Source organism: Drosophila yakuba, chromosome 2L, assembly GCF_016746365.2.
Source record: "Drosophila yakuba strain Tai18E2 chromosome 2L, Prin_Dyak_Tai18E2_2.1, whole genome shotgun sequence".
NCBI classification, from domain to species: domain Eukaryota; kingdom Metazoa; phylum Arthropoda; class Insecta; order Diptera; family Drosophilidae; genus Drosophila; species Drosophila yakuba.
In genome coordinates this window covers 16,168,025-16,194,215 of record NC_052527.2, presented here as the reverse complement: position 1 = coordinate 16,194,215, position 26,191 = coordinate 16,168,025, and the positions used below count along the sequence as shown (strand labels likewise).

General features: G+C 43.0%; 3 protein-coding genes and 2 long non-coding RNA genes across 17 annotated transcripts; 3 read left to right on the top strand and 2 right to left on the bottom strand.

Moving 5' to 3' along the window:
- The first annotated feature begins 710 nt into the window (after positions 1 to 710).
- Positions 711 to 2,551, top strand: LOC6528430. The gene is made up of 2 exons (XM_002089440.4): positions 711 to 1,460; positions 1,523 to 2,551. Exons 1-2 carry the CDS (start codon positions 1,217 to 1,219, stop codon positions 2,350 to 2,352), a joined length of 1,074 nt encoding a protein of 357 aa, XP_002089476.1. The 5' UTR covers positions 711 to 1,216; the 3' UTR covers positions 2,353 to 2,551.
- A 980-nt stretch (positions 2,552 to 3,531) lies between these two features.
- Positions 3,532 to 11,470, top strand: LOC6528429 (protein wech). 3 transcript variants are annotated; one of them, XM_015198875.3, is made up of 7 exons: positions 3,532 to 3,694; positions 3,769 to 4,003; positions 4,062 to 4,229; positions 6,936 to 7,218; positions 7,283 to 9,236; positions 9,299 to 9,451; positions 9,532 to 11,470. In XM_015198875.3, exons 4-7 carry the CDS (start codon positions 6,998 to 7,000, stop codon positions 9,700 to 9,702), a joined length of 2,499 nt encoding a protein of 832 aa, XP_015054361.1. In that variant the 5' UTR covers positions 3,532 to 3,694; positions 3,769 to 4,003; positions 4,062 to 4,229; positions 6,936 to 6,997; the 3' UTR covers positions 9,703 to 11,470. The 3 variants fall into 3 exon arrangements, with proteins under 3 accessions (XP_015054361.1, XP_015054360.1, XP_002089475.2); XM_015198874.3 differs by lacking the exon at positions 4,062 to 4,229; XM_002089439.4 differs by lacking the exons at positions 3,532 to 3,694; positions 3,769 to 4,003; positions 4,062 to 4,229 and adding an exon at positions 4,605 to 4,866.
- LOC120320703 lies at positions 4,950 to 6,939 on the bottom strand. Its single transcript, XR_005560223.1, has 2 exons — positions 5,540 to 6,939; positions 4,950 to 5,481 (listed from the first exon to the last, which is right to left on the bottom strand). It is a non-coding gene; the product is annotated as an uncharacterized LOC120320703 (long non-coding RNA).
- A 2,849-nt stretch (positions 11,471 to 14,319) lies between the features above and the next one.
- On the bottom strand, positions 14,320 to 17,283 carry LOC120320704. 2 transcript variants are annotated; one of them, XR_005560224.2, is made up of 2 exons: positions 14,604 to 17,283; positions 14,320 to 14,549 (listed from the first exon to the last, which is right to left on the bottom strand). It is a non-coding gene; the product is annotated as an uncharacterized LOC120320704 (long non-coding RNA). The 2 variants fall into 2 exon arrangements; XR_005560225.2 differs by having other exon boundaries at positions 14,634 to 17,283.
- A 345-nt stretch (positions 17,284 to 17,628) lies between these two features.
- LOC6528428 (aldehyde dehydrogenase, dimeric NADP-preferring) lies at positions 17,629 to 26,137 on the top strand. 10 transcript variants are annotated; one of them, XM_039371092.2, is made up of 13 exons: positions 17,629 to 17,754; positions 17,815 to 17,850; positions 19,315 to 19,424; positions 19,779 to 19,837; positions 22,195 to 22,375; positions 22,444 to 22,665; positions 22,947 to 23,110; positions 23,173 to 23,403; positions 23,464 to 23,661; positions 23,786 to 23,901; positions 25,179 to 25,314; positions 25,380 to 25,539; positions 25,693 to 25,813. In XM_039371092.2, the coding sequence occupies exons 1-13, from the start codon at positions 17,700 to 17,702 to the stop codon at positions 25,711 to 25,713; spliced, it is 1,689 nt and encodes a 562-aa protein (XP_039227026.1). In that variant the 5' UTR covers positions 17,629 to 17,699; the 3' UTR covers positions 25,714 to 25,813. The 10 variants fall into 10 exon arrangements, with proteins under 10 accessions (XP_039227026.1, XP_002089474.2, XP_015054366.1 ...); XM_002089438.4 differs by having other exon boundaries at positions 17,630 to 17,754; positions 25,380 to 25,530; XM_015198880.3 differs by lacking the exon at positions 25,693 to 25,813 and adding an exon at positions 25,965 to 26,137 and having other exon boundaries at positions 17,632 to 17,754; positions 25,380 to 25,530.
- Positions 26,138 to 26,191: the final 54 nt, after the last annotated feature.

Below are 26,191 nucleotides of genomic sequence, written 5' to 3'. Positions count from 1 at the left end.
TGGATTCCCATTTATTGGCCGGCTGTCCGTCCACGTACATACAAAAATACGAATGTGTGTGTGTAATTTTCGCAGTGTGGGTTGGAAGACGAGTATAAATTGCGGCGAGGATCAAATGTCAGGCTGAAACCCAACCGCAAAGCTACAGAAGATCTGATAAATAACCCCGGTCGCCACTTGTCGTGTCTGCTTCACTTGCATTTTCGCAGTCCCAAGAAGAGGAGACGAAACGAGCAAGCATATACGTACATACATATGTACGTATGTACACACATACAGACAACGGATACAGTCTTCGGTTCCAGGCTCACGATCGTTCCAGCTGGAGCTTTTGTTCCCACACACCCTCGTCTGTATGTACATACATATGTGTGTACGCTGTGGCAGTGGCTCCACTGGCGTGGCGTGAATTTTGTACGTTCACTCCAGCTCCATTTCCAAGCGGCCCAGCCAGCCGACCGTAGTAAAATCCAGTTTTGATAAAAATAAACAAAGTACGCTACACCGCTCTTAATACGCTACACTATGAATTTTCAATCGTTGCTACCGGGAAAAGGATACCAAATATTCGAGAAACGATGGGGGAGGTGCATAGGGCTCTCTGGAAAAACCTTTCCCGCCAGAGCGTGACATGTCCGCTCAAGTCGCTATACGGCTGGAATGTTATTGCAATAACCTCTTTTTTTAATGCAGAGCATATTGGATTCGTTACGGTGGGCCCACAACGGCGAAGTTAACAACCGTAAAAAGCGCAAATACGACTCAGAGTTGCGGCCAGCGCAGCGGAAGCTTAACATCCGGATAATATTGTCAGTTGCTGTTCTGCCGCCTCGCCTGCGCCTGCTTCTCCTCCTGCGCCTTCTTCTTCTTCTTCTTCTGCTTCTTCTTCCTCTTCTTAGTCTTCAGTTCGTGGCAAAGCCTGTTGCTCAAGCCTCTCTCCTCCTTCCCGATCCCGCTGCTCCGCCTCCGCCATCGCCTTTGCCGTCGCAACCAGCTCCGTCCGCTCTTTTCACGATTCTCTCTCGGCACCGCCAAAAGGCACGTAAACTGGTTGTTGCTGGCTGGGCCGTACACTTCGTGGTGCCCGTATTTTCGTATTTTCAGTGCTGCCTGAACGCTTGAGCTGCGCGAGTCGCTTGCCGGGAAACTTGGTATCGGAACTGGATCTGGCTTACTAGTTTTCTGGCTATCGGAAATTGGCCACTCGGATCTGGACATGGAGATGGCCTACAATGCGTCATCGTCGGCGGCCTCCGTTGGCTCTGCCTCTGCCGCCGCCTCTGCCTCCGCCTCCTTTGCCTTCACCAACACAGCCAAACTACCCATTGAAACGGTGAAGCGCCTTATTGCCGCAGTTTCACGACGTCCGATGCTGTGGCTGCGCAACAATGCCAATGGCCAGAAGCGCAGCGACATCACGCCTGTTTGGTTCGAGGTGGGTCAGGATGTGAATCTGCCAGGTAAGTGTATGCCTGACTATTGCTCCTCTGCGCTCCCCACTAAAATGATTTCCCCGCCACAGCCGACATCTGCCGCATTAAGTGGGGCCACCTGAGGGACAACTTTCGCAAGGTGTACATCCGCAATAACCTGTCTAATGAGACGCCCTCGTCGTGGCGCTTCTACAACGACATGCGGTTCATGGAACCCGCCGTTCACGAGAATATCATGCGTCAGACGCGGAGCAGCAGCAAGAAGCATCCACCCGGACACTGGACGGAGAACAATAATGTGCTCGGGCCGGACAAGTATGACTCAATGCCCATTGTGGCCACGGAGCCCATCTGCGAGCTTAGCCACAGCTATGACTCGGAGCTACATCAGCCCAGCTTTTCGGACATTAGTTCGTTCTTCGAGGATCGCGAATGCCAGCCGCCGGAGAATAAGAGGTTTAAATCGGAGCCCTGTCAGAGGGAGGAGGACGAGGAGGATGACGATGACTTCGATGAGGATGCCGCCTCGGAGAACTTGGAAGAGGAACGCGGCAATCGTGCCGATGCTGCTAGTTCTGGTGTATTCACCATAGAAGTGCTAGATGACGATGACGAAATGGAGCAGGCGGTGACCAAAGCCAAGGCTAACAACACCAGTCACGGATCCAGCCTCAAGAGCGAGCAGGAGGCCAAGGTGTTCTCCACCTCGCAGTCACCCTCCGCCGATCTGCCTTTCAAGTATATAAGCACGGATGCGGCCACGAATACGGATCCCTCGGGGGGAGATCTCCAGGACGAGGCGGATCGCATGTTCCTGCTCAGTCTGATGCCCTTCCTTCAAAGATTGGACAGCCGTCGGCGGCTGCGCGTGCGCCAGAAATTGCAGAACGTGCTCATCGAGGAGCTGGAGTTTGGCTGACTTCGCGAATGCCCGGGGGGATGTGGGGATAAGTACTTTATAAGCCTAGCTTACAGTATTATAAGAACTCGACTGACCAACTCTGTGAATCTGCCAACATTCGTAGCATGTAATCAGTATTCCGGCCTGCTTTCCTTCGTACCAACACACTTCAATACATACCATATTGCATTACAATACATATCTACACTTAAAATAATCGACCACGCCAGCATGATTACTTGTGTCTTCCTGTATCTGCGTTCCGGTGCACCTGCGCCTTTAACCTGCGCACGCCGCCCGCAGTTCGAGTTTCCAATTATCCACGGCCACGGCTGTTGCAATTGTATTTTTCCAGCCACAGGCGGCTCGAAATTTCTGTCAGTGCAAAACAAGTTCTTTAAGGGTGGTGCACGCGGCAACAACAACAAACTATCCGCAGTGCAACAACAACAACAACCACAAAGTGATTCCATCCGCATTTTCGCGCCACATGCGCCGTTAATGTTAATGTTTTGCGCTCTCGCTCGCTCTTTTCCGCTCACTAATCTCAATCTCTCGTTCTCTCAGTGCGCTCCGAATGGGAAAATTGTGTAGAGCGTAGGCAACTTGGGAATTCCCTATAAGAAAGCGGTATTTTTCAGCAGAAAATAGCTTCATATTTTGAAAATTAATCAGGGAGTTCGGTGAATAGTGACGGCAATGAATAGTTCTGCAATTTGCTCAATATGTTTCTTTTGGAAGGGGGCTTACATTTCTAAAAATTTCGCTAAGTCTGAGATTCGACTTCGATGTTGAATTGTTTTTGCTCGAAACTAAAAATTGTAATTGCTGATTTATAAGGGATTTTTTTTTAATTTGAGCAAAATAAATTCCTTGTGATAAGCAATCACAAAAATATTTATGACCAAGAGAAAGGATTTAAATATATAAAGTATATAAATAAACTTTATTTTCGTTATTCAAAATTCTTTGGGGTAAACAAATTCAAGTATAAAGAAACATACACATAATTGTGTGATGTGATCATTAAAAACTAAACATTCAATTCGGCTATGCCCAATACCCTAAACGAACAGGGGCGCAAATAACAAAAACAACAAAAGCCAGCTAGCAGAAGGGCAGCGTCGAAACAAGAGAGCCGGCAGAAATAAGAGGAAGAGGCAGCGGCAGCGCCGAGCGCATGAACGTGAGTTTTGCAGTTTGTTGGTTAAATGCGTGCGTGAAGGTTGGAGTGAAGATTTTGAGCCGAACTCGAGTCCTAGTCCCCGCCGCAATAAGTGGGTCAGAATTGGAGACGTTCGATTGGGCCAAACAAAAAGCTGGGCGCCACCACAGAGTGCAGCTAAAACACGCCGCCAAAGTAATTGGAAGAAGAAGAAAACGCACAATAGGAATAATTGTTCATGGCTTTTTCGATTTCTCGTTCGCTTGCAGGAGAAGTGCACGAGGGTGGTACCACGGGTAAATGAGATTCTACCGAAAACGCTTGGAAAATGTAAACAATTTGTAAACGCAGCGACGATAAGCGATTTCCAAAGAGTTTGCCAGCTTTTTACATCGATCAAACACTCGCATAATTAAGGAAGAAAAACTGACGATTAAATCGAATTGAAGCAGAGTGACGACTATGGGATACCCTAGGACCGCGTAGAGTTAATGAATTTGACAAGTGAGTGAAAAAACAATGGTGCACGTATTATGTTATTGTTATATACATATGTACATAGATAGAACCAGAGTTATTTACTAAGTTGGATGGGAAAAATATTAGATTCGTAATCCGCGTAAGAAGACCTGCTTGTCGGACAACACATACGCCCCTTATACCCTGCACCGAAACGGACGCCATTATCCTATTAGCCGTTATTCCCCAACAAGCGGTTCGATTGTTTGAGGTTAGTAACAGTACATCTAACCAAACTTCTGCGTCGACCCTCTGCATTAAATGCAGTTCTTTGCGGCATAAGTGAAAATAAATAGAAGATAAAAATGTACATGTGAGCCTCCCGTGCATGAGTGTGCTAGTGTCCGTGCGCCCCTGCGAAGGAGAGATAGAGAGCGAATGAAATAGGAGGAGAGAGCGAGCGAAACAAAAGAGAGAGCGACTTTTTTGGAGCGCGCGCGCGCACATCAAAATCGAAAAACAAACTGTGAGATACATTTGGGTTTATTTTTTATATTTTGTTTAGGCTACATAGGCGATGATGATGTTGATGAGCGGCAAAAGCAACAGAGAGAGACAGAGAGCGAGCGACTCGAGTGTTATGTTGTGTTTTCAGTTTCGGTTTCGGATGTATCTTCTTCAGTCGGAATAAGGAATACACGATTGTCGGAGCGAACGGATTACGCATAAGAACTCCCTGGAAAACAAAATTCGCCTCGCGAAAATCCGCAGAAAAGGCAAAGCCAAGCCAATTCAAAACGGAATCGGCACCGCATCAAATCAAAAATCGAATCAATTAGCGAAAATCGGTACTGAACGCGCGACCCAACAACAAAAGCGAAGCGTCTTGCATGCGGCTGCTAAACAAGGTGTGTACGCGAAGGAGATGCACGTAGAGAGCGAAAGAGGGTGCAAGAGCGTGCCAGTATCAACAGAATTTGATAGACTTTAGTCCAATTTCTGCCAAATGCATATATTGATTTTCCCGGCTCCTAAGATTCCTCAAAAGATTCCTCTCGACACTTTTCCGTTTTTGGAAAATATACATACACCTATATATAATACATACGTACGATTTGCGGCGCAGAAACCACCTACATACGGACATGTACAGAAACTTGTGTAAATACAACCCTCGTCCTCATCCCCCGTTGTTTTTGCGTCGTATCCTTGCTGCACGAACACAAATGTACCACTGTACGCGTTTGTGTGTGTGTGTCTATGTGTTTGTAAAAGGACTTTAACTTCTTGGTCATGTTTTTTCCACGTCCTGCTACTCGGAGACAGAGCCGTTTCAATGGAAAACGTTCAAGGGTGACAAGGGTAGTTTCGCTGATGCCTCCTCCTCCTCCTCCCCATCCTCCTTCTGCACAGAGTCCTTTTCCTGCTCTTGTTCTTCTTATTCTTGTTTTTGTTGCCGCTCTCTACACGGTTGGAAAATATCCTTAAAGTGCATTCCTTTCCTAGGGCGTTGCATTGTTTAGCTGAAAAAGAGTACCAAAGCTGAGTTTGTGTATTGATTTCATCGCAACCATTGCCCACAACTCCTTTTCTTGGACTGTCGATAGTATGGAAATTCTCGTTGTTATGATTTCTTTGAAAACCTCTGCGAACGGACTATTTTCTTGCATATTGAATAATATAGTATTAAAACATTTCCAATATTTGACGTTTTGTTAGATCCCCTTGTCAAAATGGTTTTATAATTAGGGTTCCTTTAAGTAAAGGAATATAAAGATAATCCTTAAAATTGATTTTTTTTATTTTAAAATTTGTGTGGTCTAAATTCTTAGTTTGTTTTGAAGTTAAAAATATGGTTTGCTTTAAAATTTTACCTTGAACCAAACTAGAAAGGGTATTCCTTTTTATCAATACGCAAATTTGTCTAAATCCTAAGGCTATTTTCTTCTAAAGAGATATATTAAAATTAGAACCATTCATAAACTGGATTTGCTATACCTTAAGTCATATTATAAATTAACTCAAATCACCAAAAGTCAAAACAAAGGAAATACTCGTTTTGTCGTCAAGTTTTCCTCAAAGTGTGTAAGAAACAGCTCCGTAATCCTTACCCGGTGGAGGGATAAAAGTCGGTCGTTTTGTTGGGACTACGCGGCTCGTCTTGGAGATGGAAACCAGTTCCGTCTGTTTTTTTTATGACGTTGTCTTTGGGTTTTCCACCCCATTCTTCCCGCCGGAAAAGTCGCTTGCGCATTGCCGGCAATGCGAGGTGGTGGGTGTAAAAGCAGGAAAATTTTGTAACTACGTGATAAGGTTGAGCGCTGAGCTGGGGCCGCGGTAGGGTGGTTTCTAATCTCAGTCCAGTTTGTTTTCCCTTGTTTTTGGGGAGTAATTTCCCGACTCTAGTATCTGGGTTACAGAAAGTATCTACGGAGCGCACAGCCAGTTCGCCGAATTGCGCGCGAAAACTCGCCATTTTTGCTCATAAATTAGAAAATGCGTGGCTAATGGTGAAATTCCGGGTTTCCAAATAACTTGACAATGGGATGAATGCATCGCAGACTCTTAGAGATACAAAAGATACACACAAATCTGACCTGCTGCTGCTCGCGCCGCACAGCTGCCTTTCTCGGGTTGCATTGCTTTTCTCGGATTCGGGACGGGCCTACTTAAAGGATCAAGGGTCGGGGTCGGTCCTTGTGGATCGGCATAAGAAGGCAGGCAAGCGGTCGGGAAATTTTCCCGCTACCTAACATGATGCTTAGATCCAGCTGCAACTGCCTGTCTAGGACTACTTAATGATGCACCTTTTCCTTGGCCAATTTAGTTAGGTGCTATCCTTCGGCAACTGACGACGTCGCGCGCGTTCCAAACGCAGCTTAGAAAAAAACCAAAAAACAGTTATCCGCGAGCCCTCCGCTTCTTGGAGTTTTCTCAAAACGTCTCTAAACTTATTCGTAAATCTAAATTTTTGTAGCGAAAAAGCGCCACTCCATTGACTGCCGCCTTGTGCTATAGAAACGTGATCTCCCCACTCTTATGATGGAACTTTTGTCAAACAATTCGGTTCCGCAACAAATGGCCAGCAGCAATGCGCCGAGCGCCAACGGTGTGGCCAACTCCTCAACGGCCAACGGAAGTGGAGGCGGCAGTGTAAGCAGCAACGGCAGCAACTCCTCCGAGCGACTGCTCGCGGGCATTCTGGAGAGCTTTCCCGCCTGGGACCTCAACGTGGGACTACTGCCCAACGTAGGCCAGAGGTAAGATAAAAACACACTAAATAACCTGGAGAAGCTGAATTAAATCACTCATTAACCTTTTTAGCTCACCACCACGCGCAGACTTCTTTATCAATAACTTCCTGGGCGGCCTGGACACGCATGGCGACTTCAGCATTGGACCCATTGGCAGCGGTGCCCGCAGCAATCCAAAAATGTCACCAGAGTCATCAAACAATTCGAGTATCAGCTGCGGCTGGTGCGAGGTGAGTGCTTCAATACGTTGCCTGGAGTGCAACGAGTTCATGTGCAACGACTGCCTGAGGGAGCATCGCAACAGTCCGCTGTCCTCCAACCACTCGATCGTGTCCTTGCCCACCCCTATTGGAGCCTCCCCCACGGGTGGCAGCTCGGTAAATGCGCAAACTCCGCCCAGCGGCAACTTTATCTGCGACATACACAACGAGATGCTGCGCTACGTATGTGACTACTGCCGGAAACTGGTGTGCCAGTGCTGCACACTGCACGAGCACAAGGAGCACAGCTACGCGTCCATCCAGAGCTTTATGGTGGGCTCGAAGGAGAAGCTGGAAGGCGCTATTGAAAGCAGCCAGGTAGGCACGCGCTGCATTAAGAGCAGCATTGACAAAGCGCTGGCCTTCATTCGGCTTATCGAGCGCAATTGCAGTGAGCTGAGCGATAATATACGAAAGGCATTCCGTCAGTTTATCATTGCCATCGAAGACCGCGAGCGTTTCCTTTTAGACTTTGTGGAAAAGCTCCGCCAGCGTCGTCTGGCCATCCTGCACGATCAGATGGCAGGCTTAAAGTCTGCTCTCGCTGGACTCTCCGAAACCTCAGATATGCTTAGCAAGGTGGCGGATAATGCCTGCAACATGGACCAGATCGAAATTGCCATGAAGTTGACCAATGGCCAGCGGCAGATGGAGCAGTTTGCGGGCATCTATAAGGACCTACAGCCAAAACAGGAAGTCTTTGCCTTCGCCCCACCAGATTACAGCTTGCTACAGGACATCCGCAACCAGGGCGGCGTAATCCTGGTGGACGACAAAAACTTGCCCATCGTCTCTAGCAGCAACGGAATCGTGCCAAGCGTCTCGAGTGTAAATGCCGTGGCCGCGGCCTCCGTGGGAGTTGTTGGAGGCGTTGCTGGAGTAGTCGGAGGCGTTGGCGTGTCAAACGGTATGGACTTGGCCTTTGGTATGAACATGCCCAACAATCCGATGAGTGTTGCTTCCACAACTGTTCGGCGTCCCCTATTGCGAGACAATAGCTTCCGGATTCCATCGCCCATCATGCAACCACGCGGTGGAAGTGCTTGTGGGATGTCCGGTGGCATGTCCAGCGCTGCGCTTGATTGGGAACTCAATGGACTGCGCAGCTCACCGGGATTACACTTCAGTGCGCCGCGAACCACTCAGGCCATTCCGGGATGCATGGATCTGGTTAAGGTGCGTAACTCAAATGCTCTCTCGCTATCCTTCGCCACTGAGGGCCACGAGGACGGACAGGTGAGCCGGCCATGGGGTCTATGCGTGGATAAGATGGGCCACGTGCTCGTATCCGATCGCCGCAACAATCGCGTTCAGGTTTTCAATCCCGATGGCTCCCTGAAGTTCAAGTTTGGCCGCAAAGGTGTGGGCAATGGAGAGTTCGACCTGCCCGCTGGAATCTGTGTAGACGTTGACAATCGCATTATTGTGGTGGACAAGGACAATCACCGTGTGCAAATATTCACCGCCAGCGGCGTCTTCCTGCTCAAGTTCGGCAGCTACGGCAAGGAGTACGGCCAGTTCCAGTATCCGTGGGATGTGGCAGTGAACTCGCGCCGCCAAATTGTGGTCACCGACTCGCGCAATCATCGTATCCAGCAGTTCGACTCTGAGGGACGCTTCATCCGCCAGATAGTGTTCGACAACCATGGGCAAACCAAAGGAATCGCCTCGCCACGAGGCGTTTGCTACACGCCCACGGGCAACATCATAGTGTCTGACTTTGACAACCACTGCCTCTACCTGATTGACCCAGACATCAACGACGTATGTATGATTGTAAATAAGATGGTTCCATTGGTGGTAATTTGTTTTCGAATTTATTGCAGATTCTTTCCGTGAAAGGACATGAGGGATCGGGCTTCCACGAGTTTAATCGACCCTCCGGCCTGTGCTGTGACGACGAGGGCCGCATCATTGTGGCCGATTCCAAGAATCAACGCATCCTGGTCTTCAATCAAAACCTGGACTTTATGTGGGATGTAAGTCACACTTTTCAGCTTAGGATCAACCCATAGACTCTTTGAACTTCCCTAACATGTTATTTTCTTCTCCAAAATAGATCGAGGTGCGACCCTCCATCAATCCCTTGATGCCGCCCACGCTGGACGAGAAAGATCGCACTTGCGATGTGGCCATAATGCCAGACGGCCGCATTGTGTTCCTCATTGAACTGTCGCCAGACTCCAAAGAAGGGTCAAACCCTTACAAGCGGTTTGTGCACGTATTCTAAAAAGGCCACGAGTGCCGATCTTTTTTAGACCATTTACAAAAGCTAAACGTTAGCGTAGAGTTCCAAAAAACAGAACGATTATGAACAGGTGCCGAAACCGATTTAATAAGGAAAAAATCTGAAATCATGAAAATTAGCGAAAATTTTTAGCTTAAGTGCTACAACGATTACCTCGATATTGCTTAAGAGTTACGGTTACGATTTGGTAATTTACAATACAATACGAATTACACATATGTATCTATGGATATCTATATCTATACGCATATGCATATATCTAGCGAATATACAAGCCCAACCAACTAGAACTATAACTAAAACAAAAACTAAAGCGAAAGGCAGAGTTGAGTAGGATTTAGGAGGTATATAGACGTAGGGTCCGTAAGCATTCAGTAGAGTTACCGAACCTAGTAAAAGATAAAGCAAAAAGGGAACTCAACCATTTACTAGATGAAAATATTATTACCTGTTAGTTAGACTGAAAGGCAGTTTGCTAGCTGATAGAAGAAGGTATGAACAGTCGGCGATTGTGTTTTTTACGGAGTTGCTTAGCAGAATGAGGAAACTACGTTCGACAAAAGTTACTAAACATGATTTGCAGAAGCACTGTGGAATGGTATTAATGTTTGTATTATATTTATAATTTGTTTGTTCAGTTCTGATTTGCGTTTATTTTAAAATTAATTTTTTTTGGGACATATGTATTTTTATAATTTTCTTATAATTGAGACTGAGCATGTGAGAACCCGAACTTTGTGAAAGGAAGCAAAGCAAAACAAAGAAACAAACAAAAAGCAGAAAATATGGAAGGAACTCGCTGACTTTTCGTTGAACTTTATATAAAGACTGATTAACTAAACCGCAATTTCGGAGCCAACTAAAGAACCATATATGGTGAGGCCAAAATAAGTGAAAAAAGCAACACTCCTAAATTGCAATGACATTGATAACGTAAAGTAATTTAAAATAGCTTAACATACATACTTTCGCACATAAAGCGATACAGATATCATATAGACCCGATCATCAAGTCACGAATCATAATGGGCATAGCTGAAACCGAGTTTAACTGACAGTCATCGACATTTCCCCACTCATTCATACCGATCATGCATCACAGGGCTTTGGTTTGTGTCGTTACTTTGTAATTATTGTGAAAGGATTTACCTACAGGATACACGGCAGGTTGAAAGAAGGAGGGGTTAGCTAAAATTAGAGGGAGATTTGGGGAAGTTAAAAAAAAAACAAACCTGAAACAAAATAACGAAGAAGTTATAATTTTTGACTCAATGTGTTCATTAGCATTTAGTAGACTTAGCGGGCGTGGCATAGTAAAAACGTATGGAAAATCCAGAGCAATATAAGGGCGTATTGAATACACATTTAGGTGACATGTTCCTCGCAAAAGAAACAAATAAAACAAAAACAAAACGATGAAACTTAATAAAGTCATGGACAACGCATGAATTAGCTGAATTATCTGTCTAGAGGTGGAACGATTTTTAATAGCAAATGTATACACACACGTAGAGCCGACTAGGACCGATTGTAGGAAAAGAGCTAAAGAGCAGGCGTGGATTGTAAAATGTATTAGACAACTTAGTTACTTAGTTTACGTTATGTTCTTACTGTTTTGAGGCGTTCACGTTCTATTCTTTGTACTTGTGTTCAAACCCGACTTCAACGGATCGACGGAGAGATGATACATAGCTAACACTCCTTCCACAAATAAAGCAAGATTGCATAAAATGCGCAAAACAAACAAAAACCCTAAAATCTAAAATCTAAATCACTAAACTAACCTAAAAAAAAGATGCAAAAATGCTGACGGCTCTACGAGAGCGGTGGCAACAAAAAACATATACAATATTTATATACACATAATATACACCAGAAGGCAGGGGGCAAGACGAACCCACTTAGAGCTATATAGAGTAGATATCGTAATTATTTTACACCTTAGTTTAGCCAGCCCCCGGGCAGAGATCTCGGGGACACACACGATCGCCATAATATACTCGTAACCTCATTTTATCCAATCGTACACCTTAAAGCGCCGTTCATTTCTTGTGATCCAGATCGAATCATTCAAAACACTCGCACACAAAGCGCACGCAGGGCATCCCCAAAAAAAAACGCATGTACATATATATCATATATATCGCATCGTTTCGGGCCTAGCGACATCTGAGAGAATGCCATATTTTATATTTGTGTGAGATTTACTAAACCAATACTAAAGAACTAATACTTATATCATTACAAATGAGCGCCGTTTTCTAAAAGCCACAGTTTAGAAATTGTGTAAAAAATAAAAAGTGAAAAAAACAAACAAAAAAACATTAACTACAAGCAAAAACAAATAGGGAGGACAATTATTGAGATTTAAGAGAATACCGAATGCCATAATTCAAAATATAAAGCATTTAAATGTAACGTATATATCTATAGAATAATGAGTATGTTAGGCACAACCAATTACTACAAGTCATGAGGATACTGAACAATTTGCCAAAGGCTAAGAATCAAAATGAGAAATGAGAAACAAACCAATAACTTACATAACTACTACACTCAAATACACACATTCATACAGATAGTTGAATAACTTTTACAAAATACATACCAAAAATACTTAATTAAATGCAAGCAGGTATTTTTTCAAATAAACCGAATATTCCAAAAACACGTTGCCCATTTACACCTACGAATAATTGTAATGCAAACAAATGCTCATATACACGTAGCAACTAATGTAATTAAAAGAACACTAAACGAATCCAAAACTTAAATCAGGTATTCAAATTTTTTTCGTATTACTTAGGCTAAAATAAAGCGAGTCGGCGAACAACCTTATGACTAATAATCATCCTGAGATGATTTCAAAGATTTTCAAAGATATAGTAAGGAGCGAGCATTGTAATTTGCAAAACCCACATAACTATTTACTAAGCAACGTTTTATAACAAAACATAACAAATCGATTGACGATGCTAAAGCAAACGGAATGAACTCTTATCAAAATACAATTTTGAGTAATACTTTTATCGACAAATGCAAAAGAAATTCTCGGCCAGCACAGAGAAACGATTTCACTAGCTACTAAAAAGATCTTTAAAATTACGTACTATGCATACATACATATATATTTTGGCGCGATCATTTAGTCATTAAGTTTCTAAGAAAACACCCACGATTGTAACTAAATTTAATGGCATTTCTTATTTGAAAATTATGTGCATAAACATACGCATACGCAAACGCATACGCATACATACATACATACATACACACATACATACACGTACTAACATGTGTAATAATTATGGAGCAATTGAGTACAAAACGAGTACAAATTTAAATTATAAGCCAGATCAGACGACACGGACACACACACAGCTTAAGTTACACCATACAAGGTAGACCGAGCGGAGGAGCGCAGCAATTGAAATATTGGTAGGCCAGCTACTGGTTTCGCATAGCAAGTACTGCATGTATTCATATATTCATATTCTAGCGAAGGATTCATCGAAATAGCCAGCATACTAATCACACTTACAAGCATAGTCGCATACATACATAGTTACTTAAAATAGGCTAGCCTAACCCCGCATACTATACATGGTACTTACATATATCTAGGGCAAACGACTACCAAATTACCAAATTATAAAATTACCAAGATCCCCTTCCCCCGCCCTCTAAATCTTCAAGTATGATTTGCTCTCGATAGATGGGCGAGATCGCGTTTGGCACACCCCAAAACTATCTCATGCATTTTCACCCACTCAGCATTCTGCATTCTGCATTCAGCATCAGCGTACATAGACATATTCATATGTAGGGGCGTGCGGGTACTAGGTACACCCACAAGTAAGCAGATATAATAAGTCAAAATACGGCGATAAATCGAAGTGTAAGGAGAGATCTACCAAATCAAGCGACAGATTCAATAACGAGTTGCAGTTTAAAATTGTAATTGTCTAGTAGTGGAAAGCGAGGAAAACGGAAACAAGCGCGGACCACGGGCTCCACTCCACCTGGTGCTGCGTGGTCTGCCACTTTTCTATATACATGCATACACATACATATTTATATACCCAAATATATATATACAAGCATACATAGGTGTGGACTTGACGAGACAAGAGTAAGAGTATATTTTATACGATAAACAAATTTTATAACATATTTAATAATAAATTATACACTAATAATTGTGGAAACTGCTGCCTTTTCTCTATCTCTCTATCTGTTGGAACTTGAGAACTTGAGTTCCACAGCGAACGCCTGAAAATAGGCTACTGTATCTTTCGGGTGCAGCTCGAAGAACTCTGAGCATAGATACAGATTGCTCACAAGTGCGATCGTTCAACTATCTAATAGTTGTATGGGAATACGTATGGGTTGATTGACAACTTTGGCATGTAATCACTATATTCCTTTTATATTTTGTAGAGTCAATTTAAAGTCTAGTTGGGGCACCAAATTTAATTGAAATATCATGCGGTTTATATCATCAATATTAACTTGATGCCTTCGAATTTTGAACAAGAAATCTTAGTTATAAAAAGCGAAAATCTGCGTTGTTTGCTGATGCAAAAAGAAGGCGGTATATTGGATACATTTATGTATTTTTCAGATGCCAGCATCGTTAACTGCCTGGTTTAATGTGTGATGCCGTCACGTACACCCGGAACCTGGGTCAAGGCCACACTTCCATCTCCATACGACGCAAATGGGTTGTGGGTATTGTCGAAAAAGTGCCGAGAGACCATTAGAATGACAAAAGGAATCGCTAAGTACTCTGGACATAATAAGACTTTGCAAAGCAGCGGCGAAGCTAACTGAAAAATGCGGAATACTCGTATTATTTGGAATCGCATCTATTGCGTGACTACAATTGCGGTAGCTTTTTGTGCAAACATCACCATTCGAAATCACTTTTACAATCGTTTGCTGGCTGTAAAGTTGGGCAAAATGAGCCAAAGTCCACATCCATTACCAGCTAATTTCCGTGGCGAGAACTGGTAATTACCACAATAGAATCCAGACTGACATGCCGCCGATTACGCCAATTGACAGGTTTACTGGACTACGAGTATACGCGCCCCACGCGATCTGTTTAATGGGTCTTAACTCTCGATCTCCAGCAGACGCCGTCTGGCACTGAGGGTTCGTCCGGATTTCATGGTCAGGGTGCGAAGCTGTCCGATGTGATTCGATGCAAGTAAATACTATACTTTTCAATAACCGGTTATTTATTTGCGAACACTTGCTGGCTTCTGGCCCAAACAGCTGCTCAAAATAACAAACACCTGAAAAGCAAACAGTTTATTGTTTACCGGACGATCTTTAGCCCGGCTTACCCTATTCCTAATTGGCTAAGGCATCGGACACAGGCTACACTCTCTTAAAAGAACAGACAGGCAGGTCTGTGGCCAAATCTTAACTTAAAACTACGTGCATTTCAATCACCAGTCCTAGTCAGTAGTTATATCTTCTCATGGCAAATTTATCCTTTATCATACAAGAAATCTTTTTTTACATTTTAACTTTTATTTTAAAAAAACGCCCGTCCAGACCAGTTGACCAGCCCAATAAGTTGCCATGAGCTACTGCTACTGGTATCAAAAATGTGGACTTAATTTGAGGAAAACCGATTTTTGCAGGCCCAGTTTGTTAATTGGCAGTTGGTGGTGCCAGTTTTTCCAATTTGTGCCACTCTTTTGCAATGTGACAAATATCTTAGAAGTCGTGTTCGATCTACAGAAGCCGGACTGTATCGCCATACGGATTAGTAGGAAGGTGGCTGGCATCCATCACCATTATCTGGTGACTTTGGGCCGGGAATGCGTGTGCATCTGTGACCTGTGATTAGTGCCGAAGACCCCCATTAAAAAATTCAAATCAAAATTCGAGATTCGAGATTCGAGAAACAGTGTGTGTAATCAAGACCGCAAAGAAAACTGAAACTGGAAAAGCGGCGACGACTAGGGTACGGGCCAACTTGGAGCGGCTAGCCGGGCTTAGACGTGTTTCGAGCGCGCTGGCGTCAGGTGAATCCGAGAGTCCACCTGAATCGAAATCCGAGTGACCGGTGCGTGTTCAATACGCTTTTGAATTCCGAGCTGTTTGCTAGCTTCTTTTTTCGAGCGGCGGGCTACGCATACAAATTAGACCAGCACAGAGTGTCCATGTGTAATTAAAGCAACCCGAATCGCTGTAAGCCGCCCCACCCGAAGTGTGGTCGAGTGCATCGGTCCGGCTTTCCGCCTCCAGATACCCAGCCGCGGAGGTGGTCAACAGCCAGTGGCCACTTCGCAGTGCCCCGCCGCTGAAATCAGTTGGTTTTCAGGCGTTATCGCGTAAAGATTTGCTTTGATTCAAACCAAAGTAACGGATAGTGGTTATTTAATCTGCACATGCGATTAGCCAACCCGCGTTGACAATTAGCCGGCCCAGATGCTGGAATGAAAGTGAAACTGGGGCCGAAAACCCAAACCCAAACTGAACCGAAGCCAGTTACATGATAACTGCCATGTGAATATGTTGTCATACAGAAACGTGATCCTCTGTGCTAATCAATTCAATTCATATTGAATCATCGAGTGTGTTGGCCAACAGCCATATTTGCATGGATGAACTTGAAACTGATTACTTGATTACTTATTATGGAGTGCTGTTGCATTTGGGTGCAAATTGGACTTTAGCTCACTCAAAGCGCATTATCTACTATTAGTCGATACATAAAAAAAAATAAAATCGTTTTTGATGATTGATATGAGAAGCATTAAAATTTCTATATCAACTAATTAAATCTTGAATTATATAAAACATAAACATAAAGCAAATACAGAAATAAGTGTTAATAAACAGTAAGACTTTTATTTTAATGAGGAGATTGCGTTAAGTGTCACGACTAGAAGATATTCATCACTCAACGGGGAAAATTCAGCCGAAATATCCATAAAACTTTTTTTTTGTGGTCTCTAAGAATGTTTTTAAAATTTAATCCGTATAAAATTGGAAATTCAATAATAATTTTGACTTAGTCAAAAGTCTATATTCTTACAGAAAAAATGATTTAACTGAAAAGAAAATATTTTAATTTCTTTAATACGTATTTTTGGAAACTAATGTTCGTGTGGAAGTGTATAGTTGTACAAAAAACAATACAGTAACCAAAAAGAAAAGATGGAACGGTATTGTAGAGTTCCCCGACTAACAGATACCCGTTAACGAGCTAGTGGAAAGTGTAAACGAGACATTTGAAAATTTTTCTTGCAAATCGATAGAAATTGAAAGAACAATAATAAAATAAAAAAAAAACGTGTGGATGTGGTAGAAGTGGTTTGTGGGGGTTTTAATTTTTTTTTTGCATATCATATAAAAATCCTATTGCATATAAAACCTAGAAAACCTGGAACCTAGCTCATATAGTTCCTAAGATTGAGGCATTCAAACGGACAGACGAATTTGGCCAGAACGACTCGCCTATTGATCCTTACAAGAATATATATATGTATATATACATTATATGGTCCCTCTTCCTGTTACTTTTAATAAAATCTAGTATACCCTTTTACTCTACGAGTAACGGGTATAATTACCACCAAAAATAAATATTTTAATATTGGTACGGGAAATATTGAACTACTATTGTAATAATTAATTTTAGGGCTAAAATTTTTCAATATTTTTGCACCTAAACCAAGTTGCTTGTGGAAGTCAATGTGATATTTGTTAACAATTTTGCCAGTTGGTTATTTAATTGTTTTTCCCACGAGGACAACTTGACAAGTTGACATTGATGTATAAAGCCTTTTACCAATTTGGTTTGCTTATATATGTAAGTTTGAATAGCGAAACGCCTAGTTTGAAGAGTGGTCACTATCCAGTTTAAATTTGCCACCTACTTTTCATGGGAATCGTACCAGATTTCGAGACATAAAACGTGAAATTTTAAAAGCAAAAACATCACAAAACGCACGATAATGTTTGACAATGCGATTAAACCTCATCCGGAGGCCAATGGAGTTCCATTAAACGGTAAGCTAATAAAAGTCTAATTTTTTGACAAGCTCGATTTTATAGTTTCCGTTAAAACAGGAGCAGAACGGCCGATAACTACCGTCATTAATATTGGTAAGTCGAAGTGTGCGTATCCCACAAAAACTTTACATACAATTTCTATGAAATGGAAGCTGTTTTTGTAAAAAAGTTAAAAACTGGAACAGGAATTATTAGGTTTTTGAAGAAAACCATAGTAAACACGAGATTAAAAAAATGTATTATCGCAAAATCCAATAAGCCTAATAGGCGTGAGAACTTTTCTAGGGCTGGATGTAACATCATTTTATAGCTAATAGAAACAAATCGTGCGACACATTTAGTCCACCTCATGATGACTCTTTCTTATATTGTTTAGCCGCAATCATTGTTATAAGCCAATTGTTTAATCGGAGTCACCGTTACTAAGCACTACTATCGGAAAAGACAGAAGTGCGATATATAAACAAATGTATTATTCGTACTAATAATAACAGCATTGATAATAGCAGATTAGGCTGGAGTTACGCTCAGAATGCTCTGAACTTGTGCTAACCGAGTCCAAAACATACTGATTCGTTATCGGAGCGACACGCTTGACTTTCCCCCCAGTCGAAATCCAGTGTCCGTATCAGTTTGTATATAGCGTATGTACATTCTGAACGAAATACACATGCATTCAGGTCTGATAATGAATGCCAGCGCCCCTAGTCGAGTATATGTTCAGTTCGTGGAGTAATAGCACACTCAGTGTCGGCCGGCATTTGCGTTGAAAAGGTGTGTTCTGTTCTCGGAGAGATTAATTTTATTTTGCGAATTCAAAAAGTGTTTTCGGTAAGCCAGCTGATTTCTGGGCAATAACTGGATTTGCTAGTTTATGGTGCAATTAAGGTGCGCTATTAAATGAACAACCAGTTGCTTTCGTCAATTGGTTTTTAGCGATCGGAACGAGTAATAGTTGTCTTTAATTTAATAATTGTTTGAAAAACTGTTACGTGTTTGCATAGTTTAAATTTCCCTGTATGGAAAGTTACAGGCCGAACGACATTAGCCAGCACTGGATTAGCAGCGACATGAACCAAGATTATCTTACCAATTTGAACCATTACCAAATACTACGAAAACCAAAATCTTTCAGCAAATAGGTTGTGACTGCTTAGCTATGACCATGAAGCCCTTAAACCTGTTTTATCATCGAGAAATTTAAGACTTTAGCTTTTCTTTTCTTAAGCACCCTTTGGCACTTTTTAGCATCAAAGTCAAACCAAGGCGCGGTCACACTGGCAGTGAGCAGTGAGTTTCGCATCCAGATCCGATCCAAAATCTCGAAATATACAAGTTTTGTTGTCGCGGTGAACGGTTGGCGAAGCGCGTGAACTTCATGCGTCTGACTCTTGTTTCTGCCAGTTGACGGTACCGAAAAGTACATATAATTTTAACAACAAACAGAAGACGGACGAGAAAAAACGGTATATGAGAACGAAAGTGAAAGAGTGTCAGTGTTGTTTACATTTCTCTTGCCTCCCGCTCACGTCCCCTTCCCTTTCTCCTGAAACGCAGAACCAGAACCAGAAATCGAAAGTCCAATTGGGATCTTCACATCACAACCGGAAAGGCAACAACAACCCGAGCTCCAATCCGAATCCGACAGAATGGCCAATTTCGACGATGTGAGTGTCCAATTAGGCAATTTACTGCAGGCGAGAGAAAAAGATGTGTAACGATTATTAACTTTAACTGACACATACACATATGTATGTTATTAAATGTATGAACGTTCACAGATGAGCTCCGTGCACGTAACGAACATTAAGCGCCTTTTTTTAGTTTGATTTGATTTTTATTTGAATTTTTGTTTCGCCGCTTCGTCGTTATCCTCCCGTCTGTATGCGTGTTGCATGTTGCTATTGCGTATGTGAAATCCCAACTGCCTCCTACGAACAACCATTACAACCACTGCAACACCGTTTGACGGACTCGAAACTCCAATTGCGATGGCCAACGACAACAACAACCACAATCAGACATTGCAACGCGCCCGCCTCGCCTTTTCCAGTGGAAAGACCAGGAACGTCAACTTTCGGTGAGTCTACTTATATTTCGGTAGTTATTCGGTTTTCCGTCAGTTAATTTTCGCAAAGGCTCCTCGGCTCCGGCTTGGGCAACTTGGGCAACAGATTGCGTTGAAAGTGCCGCTTTGGTGGAGATTGTGTTATGTGTTTCACTTGTTACAGTAGCCGTTGGTTCGGAGAATCTGGAAAGTGTAAGCGGGCTAACTTCCAACTGGAAGTTAAAGCTGGAATAAAGAGCGCCCTGGAAGTTATTTAAAAACTTTAGTTGTCATCATAATATCTTCATTTATTCGAATTTTGTTTTGAATATTATTAATTTTTGATTTGTGATTTAAATTTATTTATCCATTTGACTAAATGCGGAGTTTTGTTTAATTGGACATTTATTTGATTTCATTTGCATCTCTGGTTTAGCTTTGAGATGTATTTTGACTTGCTTTTACCGCATCATTTGAATTTAATTTAAACTTGAAGGGTATATTTTTATACTTTTTAGCCACAATACACAATTGGCAATCTTTTTAAATATTTGTATATATGTATATTTTTAGATACGGTTAGGAGGTAGGATGTCTCAAACTTAAAATTACAGATAAAATATTGCTCATATGCGAAGTGATTTCCCAATCCGCTGGCCACTGTGCCTTTGCTTACTTTTATGACTGGGAGCCATTACAATGCCATTGCGGCAGGGCAGTCACCGAACTACATCTGTACATACATACAATCTCGGCTCAGGGGCATAATCATTTTTCATGGTTATTGTTCCATTTGGGCCAACGAAATGCGGAGATCTTAATCCGATCCCACCGACTTTCACACGCAATGGAATGGAAGCTTTGGCCTTTGAGCCACACGCCCTCGAGCTTTTCACGCCGCCGTGATAAGAACTACAGATAGCGGAGCAGAGATGCTAAAGTCTAGTTGTATTCCGTTTCGATATGCATTAATGAGCCCGCGGCGGAACTTTGACTCCGCCAAGTGGTTGTACTTTGAATGCAATTCAAAGGCGGCGGACGGAATTGTAACATGTAACCGGAATAATTGCCATTTTCACGTCCCAACCAACCAGCAGTCATCCGCCAATGTCCACAAACTCAAACTCAAACTCAAACAGCAGACTCATACTCGTTTATGGCTATGTTAATGTACAAAAGAGGCCGAGGGAAATAGGAACAGAAACCGACGAAAACAGGCGATATACCCGCCGAGATCGCGGTATCTTGAGTGCGAAGTGTGAAACGGAAGTGCGGAAGAATCTCAGCCCAAGGCTGCTGGCTGCTAACTGCTGTTGGTTTGGTTCCATGATCTTTCAAATAGATCCGGACAAACGAACACGTTCTATCGCTGTCTTCGCCTCCGGCGACTTGTGCTCTCTGCTTATATTTAAATACATTTGATACGTGCAAACACAGTTAAGCCTCCATACCCCGAACCAACGCAAATTAATAAATCATTTCAAGTTTATAAGAAAGTTATTAAATGAGAGTACCCAGCCAAAGCTTCAATTCTCGACACAATTTCCATAAGCTAAAACTTATTACTTATAATTATTTTAGAACGGGAATGCTAGTCCATACTTACTTGTTTTTAAAAGTCCAATGACTCTGCTCTATAAATCAGTGCGATCAAAAGCAAAGTAATGAAATAAAAGCACTTTTTATTCCAAGATCCCTGTGGTCAAGCCTTATACTTTAAATTAGCGTAGTCAGGCGTTCAAAAGGTTAATTTCCGTCGCGAGATATGGATGGTTTTATGTCTCGCAGATTTAGGTCATAGGCAAGCTGCCCTGTAGTTGGAAATCGAGACACTATTTTAAACCCCGCGCGGCTAATTGCTTTATTTATATTCACGGCGATCGGCAATCGGCTATCGGCAATCGTCTGTCCGCTTATGGCATTATTTTATTGCTTGTCATGAGCAAATAAAATAATTCAATTGAATTGCAAGTGCACCCCGGGGGGCTGTTCACCTGTAGCTGCGGATCACCTTGACTCGCTCGATCACCTCCTCCTCCTCCAGCTGGCATGGCATAGCATAGGATCAGTGGTTGAGGTTAAAGTAGAGCACCGCAGCGGGCAGTCAAGCCGGTTTGCACGGTTCTAATCCCCCGGAGATAGAGATACAAGATAGAGATGGAGCTGGAGCTGAGTCATGCCAGTTGGAGCATCAGAATCGTAGAGCGTCTTATAACCGGCCGTATAGCTAGCATTGACCTTCCCCAAGCGCCTCTCGTGCATTGTGATTAGTATTGATTTTGTTTTGGTCTTTGTTTCGCGCTCCTACCGCGGAACTTGTCCCATCATCATCATCATTTGTTCATTAATTATTTCTCATTTTTCGGACATTGTTTTCCGCTCTTTTTCAGACGCAAGCAGCTGGAGAATCTGCTGCGTTGCTATGAGGAGCACGAGAACGAGATCATCAGCGCCTTGGAGGCGGATCTGCGGCGTCCCAAGCAGGAGAGTCTCATCGTGGAGACCGAGTTTATGAAGAACGACATCAAGCACATCCTCTTCCACCTCGACGAGTGGGTGCAGTCGGAAAAGGTGAGCCACTGCACATACATTTCTATGCAATATCTCTTAAATGCTTTGCTTTTTGGCATCCTTGCTAGCCCTCCAAGTCGTTTGTGAACCTAATGGACGACGTGCAGATCTACAAAGACCCCTTCGGAGTTGTTCTTGTGATCGGCGCCTGGAATTACCCACTGCAATTGCTGCTGGTGCCTGTGGCTTCCGCCATCGCCGCCGGAAACTGTGTGGTGATCAAGCCCAGCGAGATTGCTGCTAACTGCGCCAAGTTCATTGCCGATGTCATTCCAAAATATTTGGATAATGTGAGTCTTCCTTCTGAATCATCTGATGAAATCAGCTGAGCTTCAAGCACCGCATCGTTTCGACATAAACTGCGGTCGCACATTAACCTGTTTCTACGGAATTCTATAATATTCGCTCGCTTTTAGTTGAGAATTTGTAGAAACCCTAGATGTGACCAAAATGAATGGAACAGAAATATTTTGGGTCGGGGGCTTTTAAATTTGTTTTAAACAATCACAAGATGTTTAATGTTAGCTATATAGTATAAAGTATATATATTCTTGATCATTTCATCCTCCAGGATTGCTATCCAGTTGTCTGCGGTGGCCCCAGCGAAACCGCGGAGCTGCTCAACCAGCGTTTCGACTACATCTTCTACACGGGCTCCACGCGCGTAGGCAAGATCATCCACGCTGCGGCCAACAAGCACTTGACCCCCACCACCTTGGAGCTGGGTGGCAAAAGGTGAGCTCGCTTTGGTGCCCACTAATCGGAGTTAACTAACTGGCCGGATGTTTTGCTTTCAGCCCCTGCTACATTGACAAATCGGTGGAGCTGCGCACTGCGGTCAAGCGCATCCTGTGGGGCAAGCTGATTAACTGTGGACAGACTTGCATCGCTCCGGACTACATCCTCTGCTCCAAGGAGGTGCAGGAGAAGTTCATCGCGGAGGCCAAGGACGTGCTGAAGGAGTGGTACGGCGAAAATATCCAAAGCAGTCCTGATCTTAGCCGTGTGATCAACGCCAACAACTTCCAGTGGGTTTCTTGCATCATTCAACAGTGAAATGTTGGTGTAAAGGGCGTTTTATATTTTAGGCGCCTTCTTGGTCTGATGAAGTCTGGCCGCGTGGCCGTTGGTGGTAACTACGATGCCAGCGAGCGTTACATCGACCCCACCATCTTGGTGGACGTGAAGGAGACCGATCCCATCATGGAGGAGGAGATCTTCGGTCCTATCTTGCCCATCTTCAACGTGGAGAGTGCCTACGACGCCATCAAGTTCATCAATGCCAGGTATGCCTGTCCGTGGCCCAAGCGAATCTCTATGTCGTTGCCCCCATACCATTTACTCACCATTTACACACGAAAACAACCTGAAACAACCTACAATGTCCGATTCGCAATGTTTTTCTCTTAGAGAGAGTCCACTTGTCCTGTATATTTTCACATCGGAAACAGAGGTTCAGAATCTGTTCATAAACGGCACCCAGTCGGGCGGACTGTGCGTGAACGACACGATAATGCACTATGCCGGTAAGAGAGTCACCCAGTCAACCCTAAAGTCGTTCCAATCGAGATGCTAATGGATGTGGATTATGATAAAAAATGCGGCCACTCGGCGTGTAGTCTCTGTTGCTTGCTTCTCTACTCCTCTACTCCCCTACGGTTTGGTTTTGGTTTCTCCCAATCTCCCGATCTCTAATTGCCCCGGCTGAACCTGTTTCTGATAGCTTGCTAAGTGCTCTGCACACCCGTAATTTATAAAGCCTTGTTTGGTGACGGTGATTCTAATTATTCCTGTACAGCTCCATATGGTAGATGATCTAAGATCTCCAGTCTAGTGGATTTAAGTAGCTACACCTCCCACACTAGTCATTGCTCATGCATTTGTACATGTACATGTCATTGATGTTTGCAGATCTGTTTGCATATCTTTTGGTTGAAGCTGTATCTTAGAAGTTCGAAATTGTATCGCACAGATCTGCAAATGCTCGTCTATGTCTTTCTTTGTAAACTTTGACCTTTGTTCTTTCGAAGCCCTCAACGATGGCCGAGGAACTTCAGCTATGTCGTACTTAATCTATTATCCGTTCTCCCCCCTCCCCGTAACTAGAGAAAAGCCACTTGTAATTTACGTGTTCTCCAACTCGAATAAGCTAGTTAAGGAGTTCAGGAGCAACACCACTAGCGGCGGATTCTGCAGCAACGAAACCATAATGCACTGTGGAGGTATTTCGCTATTGTAATGTATATATTAAGATTTAGTCAGACATCGCAATAATTCCTTTGTAACGCACCCACCCGAATTCGAAGTTAAACCCTATTTACACGAATCTTAAGTAGCAGCCTTAGTGCACTTTAGCAATCCGATTTGAAATGCAAATTCCAGGGATTCTAGACACTTGACCACAGCGAGAATCCGGATAAACACAGCTGAATACGTAAAACCAAAGCTTTCGAGCGCTCAAATACTTATACGTTGTTTTAAATTTTAATTTGTCGGACTATTGGAATTCACATGTACATACATATGTATTATTGGCTTTGAGAATATTTGTTTACCACTTAAACGCTTGGTAAAATGAATACCCTCTTAATATTAATTTTATTTTAAAATTGCTGGTGATGGCTGTAGAAAATAATACAGGGTGTTGTTTACCCTTAAGTTAATATTGCTTTTACAATCAAACGGGTTGGCTTGTTATTTGCAAAAGTGAATGATCTTGTGCTAACTCATTAACCATATTTTGCAAATAACAAAATATTCTCGGTGGTTGGCGAGTTTAATTTATTATTCCCCTGTTTCGCAGTTGATGTGCTGCCTTTCGGAGGCGTTGGCATGAGTGGCATGGGCAGCTATCACGGAAAATACGGCTTCGAGACCTTCACACACAAAAAATCTTGCCTGGGCAAGGATTTATCCGCGTTTGGCGAGAAGCTGGCATCGTAAGTAAACCGGGGTTACTCAATGAATTTTATTTAATTTAATTTATGGTTGTATCCTCCTGCAGAGCTCGCTACCCACCGTACTCGGACCGCAAGGGATCGCTGCTCTCCTTCCTGCTGCGCAAGCGCCGTCCGCTGCCCAACCTGCATCTGAGCCACGTGCTGGCCATCGGACTGGGGGTCGGCTTGACGGTGCTGGCCAACTACTACCTACAGGTAAGGAAGGTATAGCAAGCCGGCTGCTCTCACTCCGTTGTGCCCAATAAAATACGATTTTTTCCATGCATCCACGACATTGGGAAACACACGACACACAACATCACTCTCCACGCATCACACCTAAAATACACATTACCCGCCGTTTGTCGACCATTGCAGGGCAAGTTGCTGTCGAAGTAAAAACTATGAGGGAAGACGAAGCTTTGTGAGCCTGCGCCTGAGGACCCCTACCATTTATTATTGAAATTGTGTGCAATAAATGTTTAGGCGTAGCACAAGATGCTTGGGCATGCACTTACTAACTTCATTGCACATTCAGACAACTCACCTAACTGAAACAGGGTCATCTGGTGTTATAATGGGAGCATTTTGTATAAAATTAAATTATATTGTAAAGACGTTGACATACGCCTGCAATTTTGTACTTTCAGAAAAGCTCAACTGATTAAGGGGCCAACAACTTTTTTCTTTTTATACGCATATCGGTGGGTGATGTGAAGCTTTGGATACTTCGTTATACATATAGTTATTGTTATTTAGTTGCTATTTAATAAAAATGTGAATGCTGTAATGTAATGTACGACAAATAAACAATCAAAAATGAGCAGTTGATTTTTGAATTTGAATTGTGAGAAATGGTGTGACCAGCGCTGACAGA

Coding starts and splice junctions, on each gene's coding strand:
- LOC6528430 (XM_002089440.4), top strand. CDS start 1,217: ATGGAGATGGCCTACAATGCGTCATCGTCGGCGGCCTCCGTTGGCTCT. Junction 1,461..1,522: donor TCAGGATGTGAATCTGCCAG/GTAAGTGTATGC, acceptor TCCCCGCCACAG/CCGACATCTGCCGCATTAAG.
- LOC6528429 (XM_015198874.3), top strand. CDS start 6,998: ATGATGGAACTTTTGTCAAACAATTCGGTTCCGCAACAAATGGCCAGC. Junction 9,237..9,298: donor TTGACCCAGACATCAACGAC/GTATGTATGATT, acceptor AATTTATTGCAG/ATTCTTTCCGTGAAAGGACA. Junction 9,452..9,531: donor ACCTGGACTTTATGTGGGAT/GTAAGTCACACT, acceptor TCTCCAAAATAG/ATCGAGGTGCGACCCTCCAT.
- LOC6528428 (XM_039371092.2), top strand. CDS start 17,700: ATGTTTGACAATGCGATTAAACCTCATCCGGAGGCCAATGGAGTTCCA. Junction 17,851..19,314: donor AACTACCGTCATTAATATTG/GTAAGTCGAAGT, acceptor CCTGAAACGCAG/AACCAGAACCAGAAATCGAA. Junction 25,315..25,379: donor TTTGGCGAGAAGCTGGCATC/GTAAGTAAACCG, acceptor ATCCTCCTGCAG/AGCTCGCTACCCACCGTACT.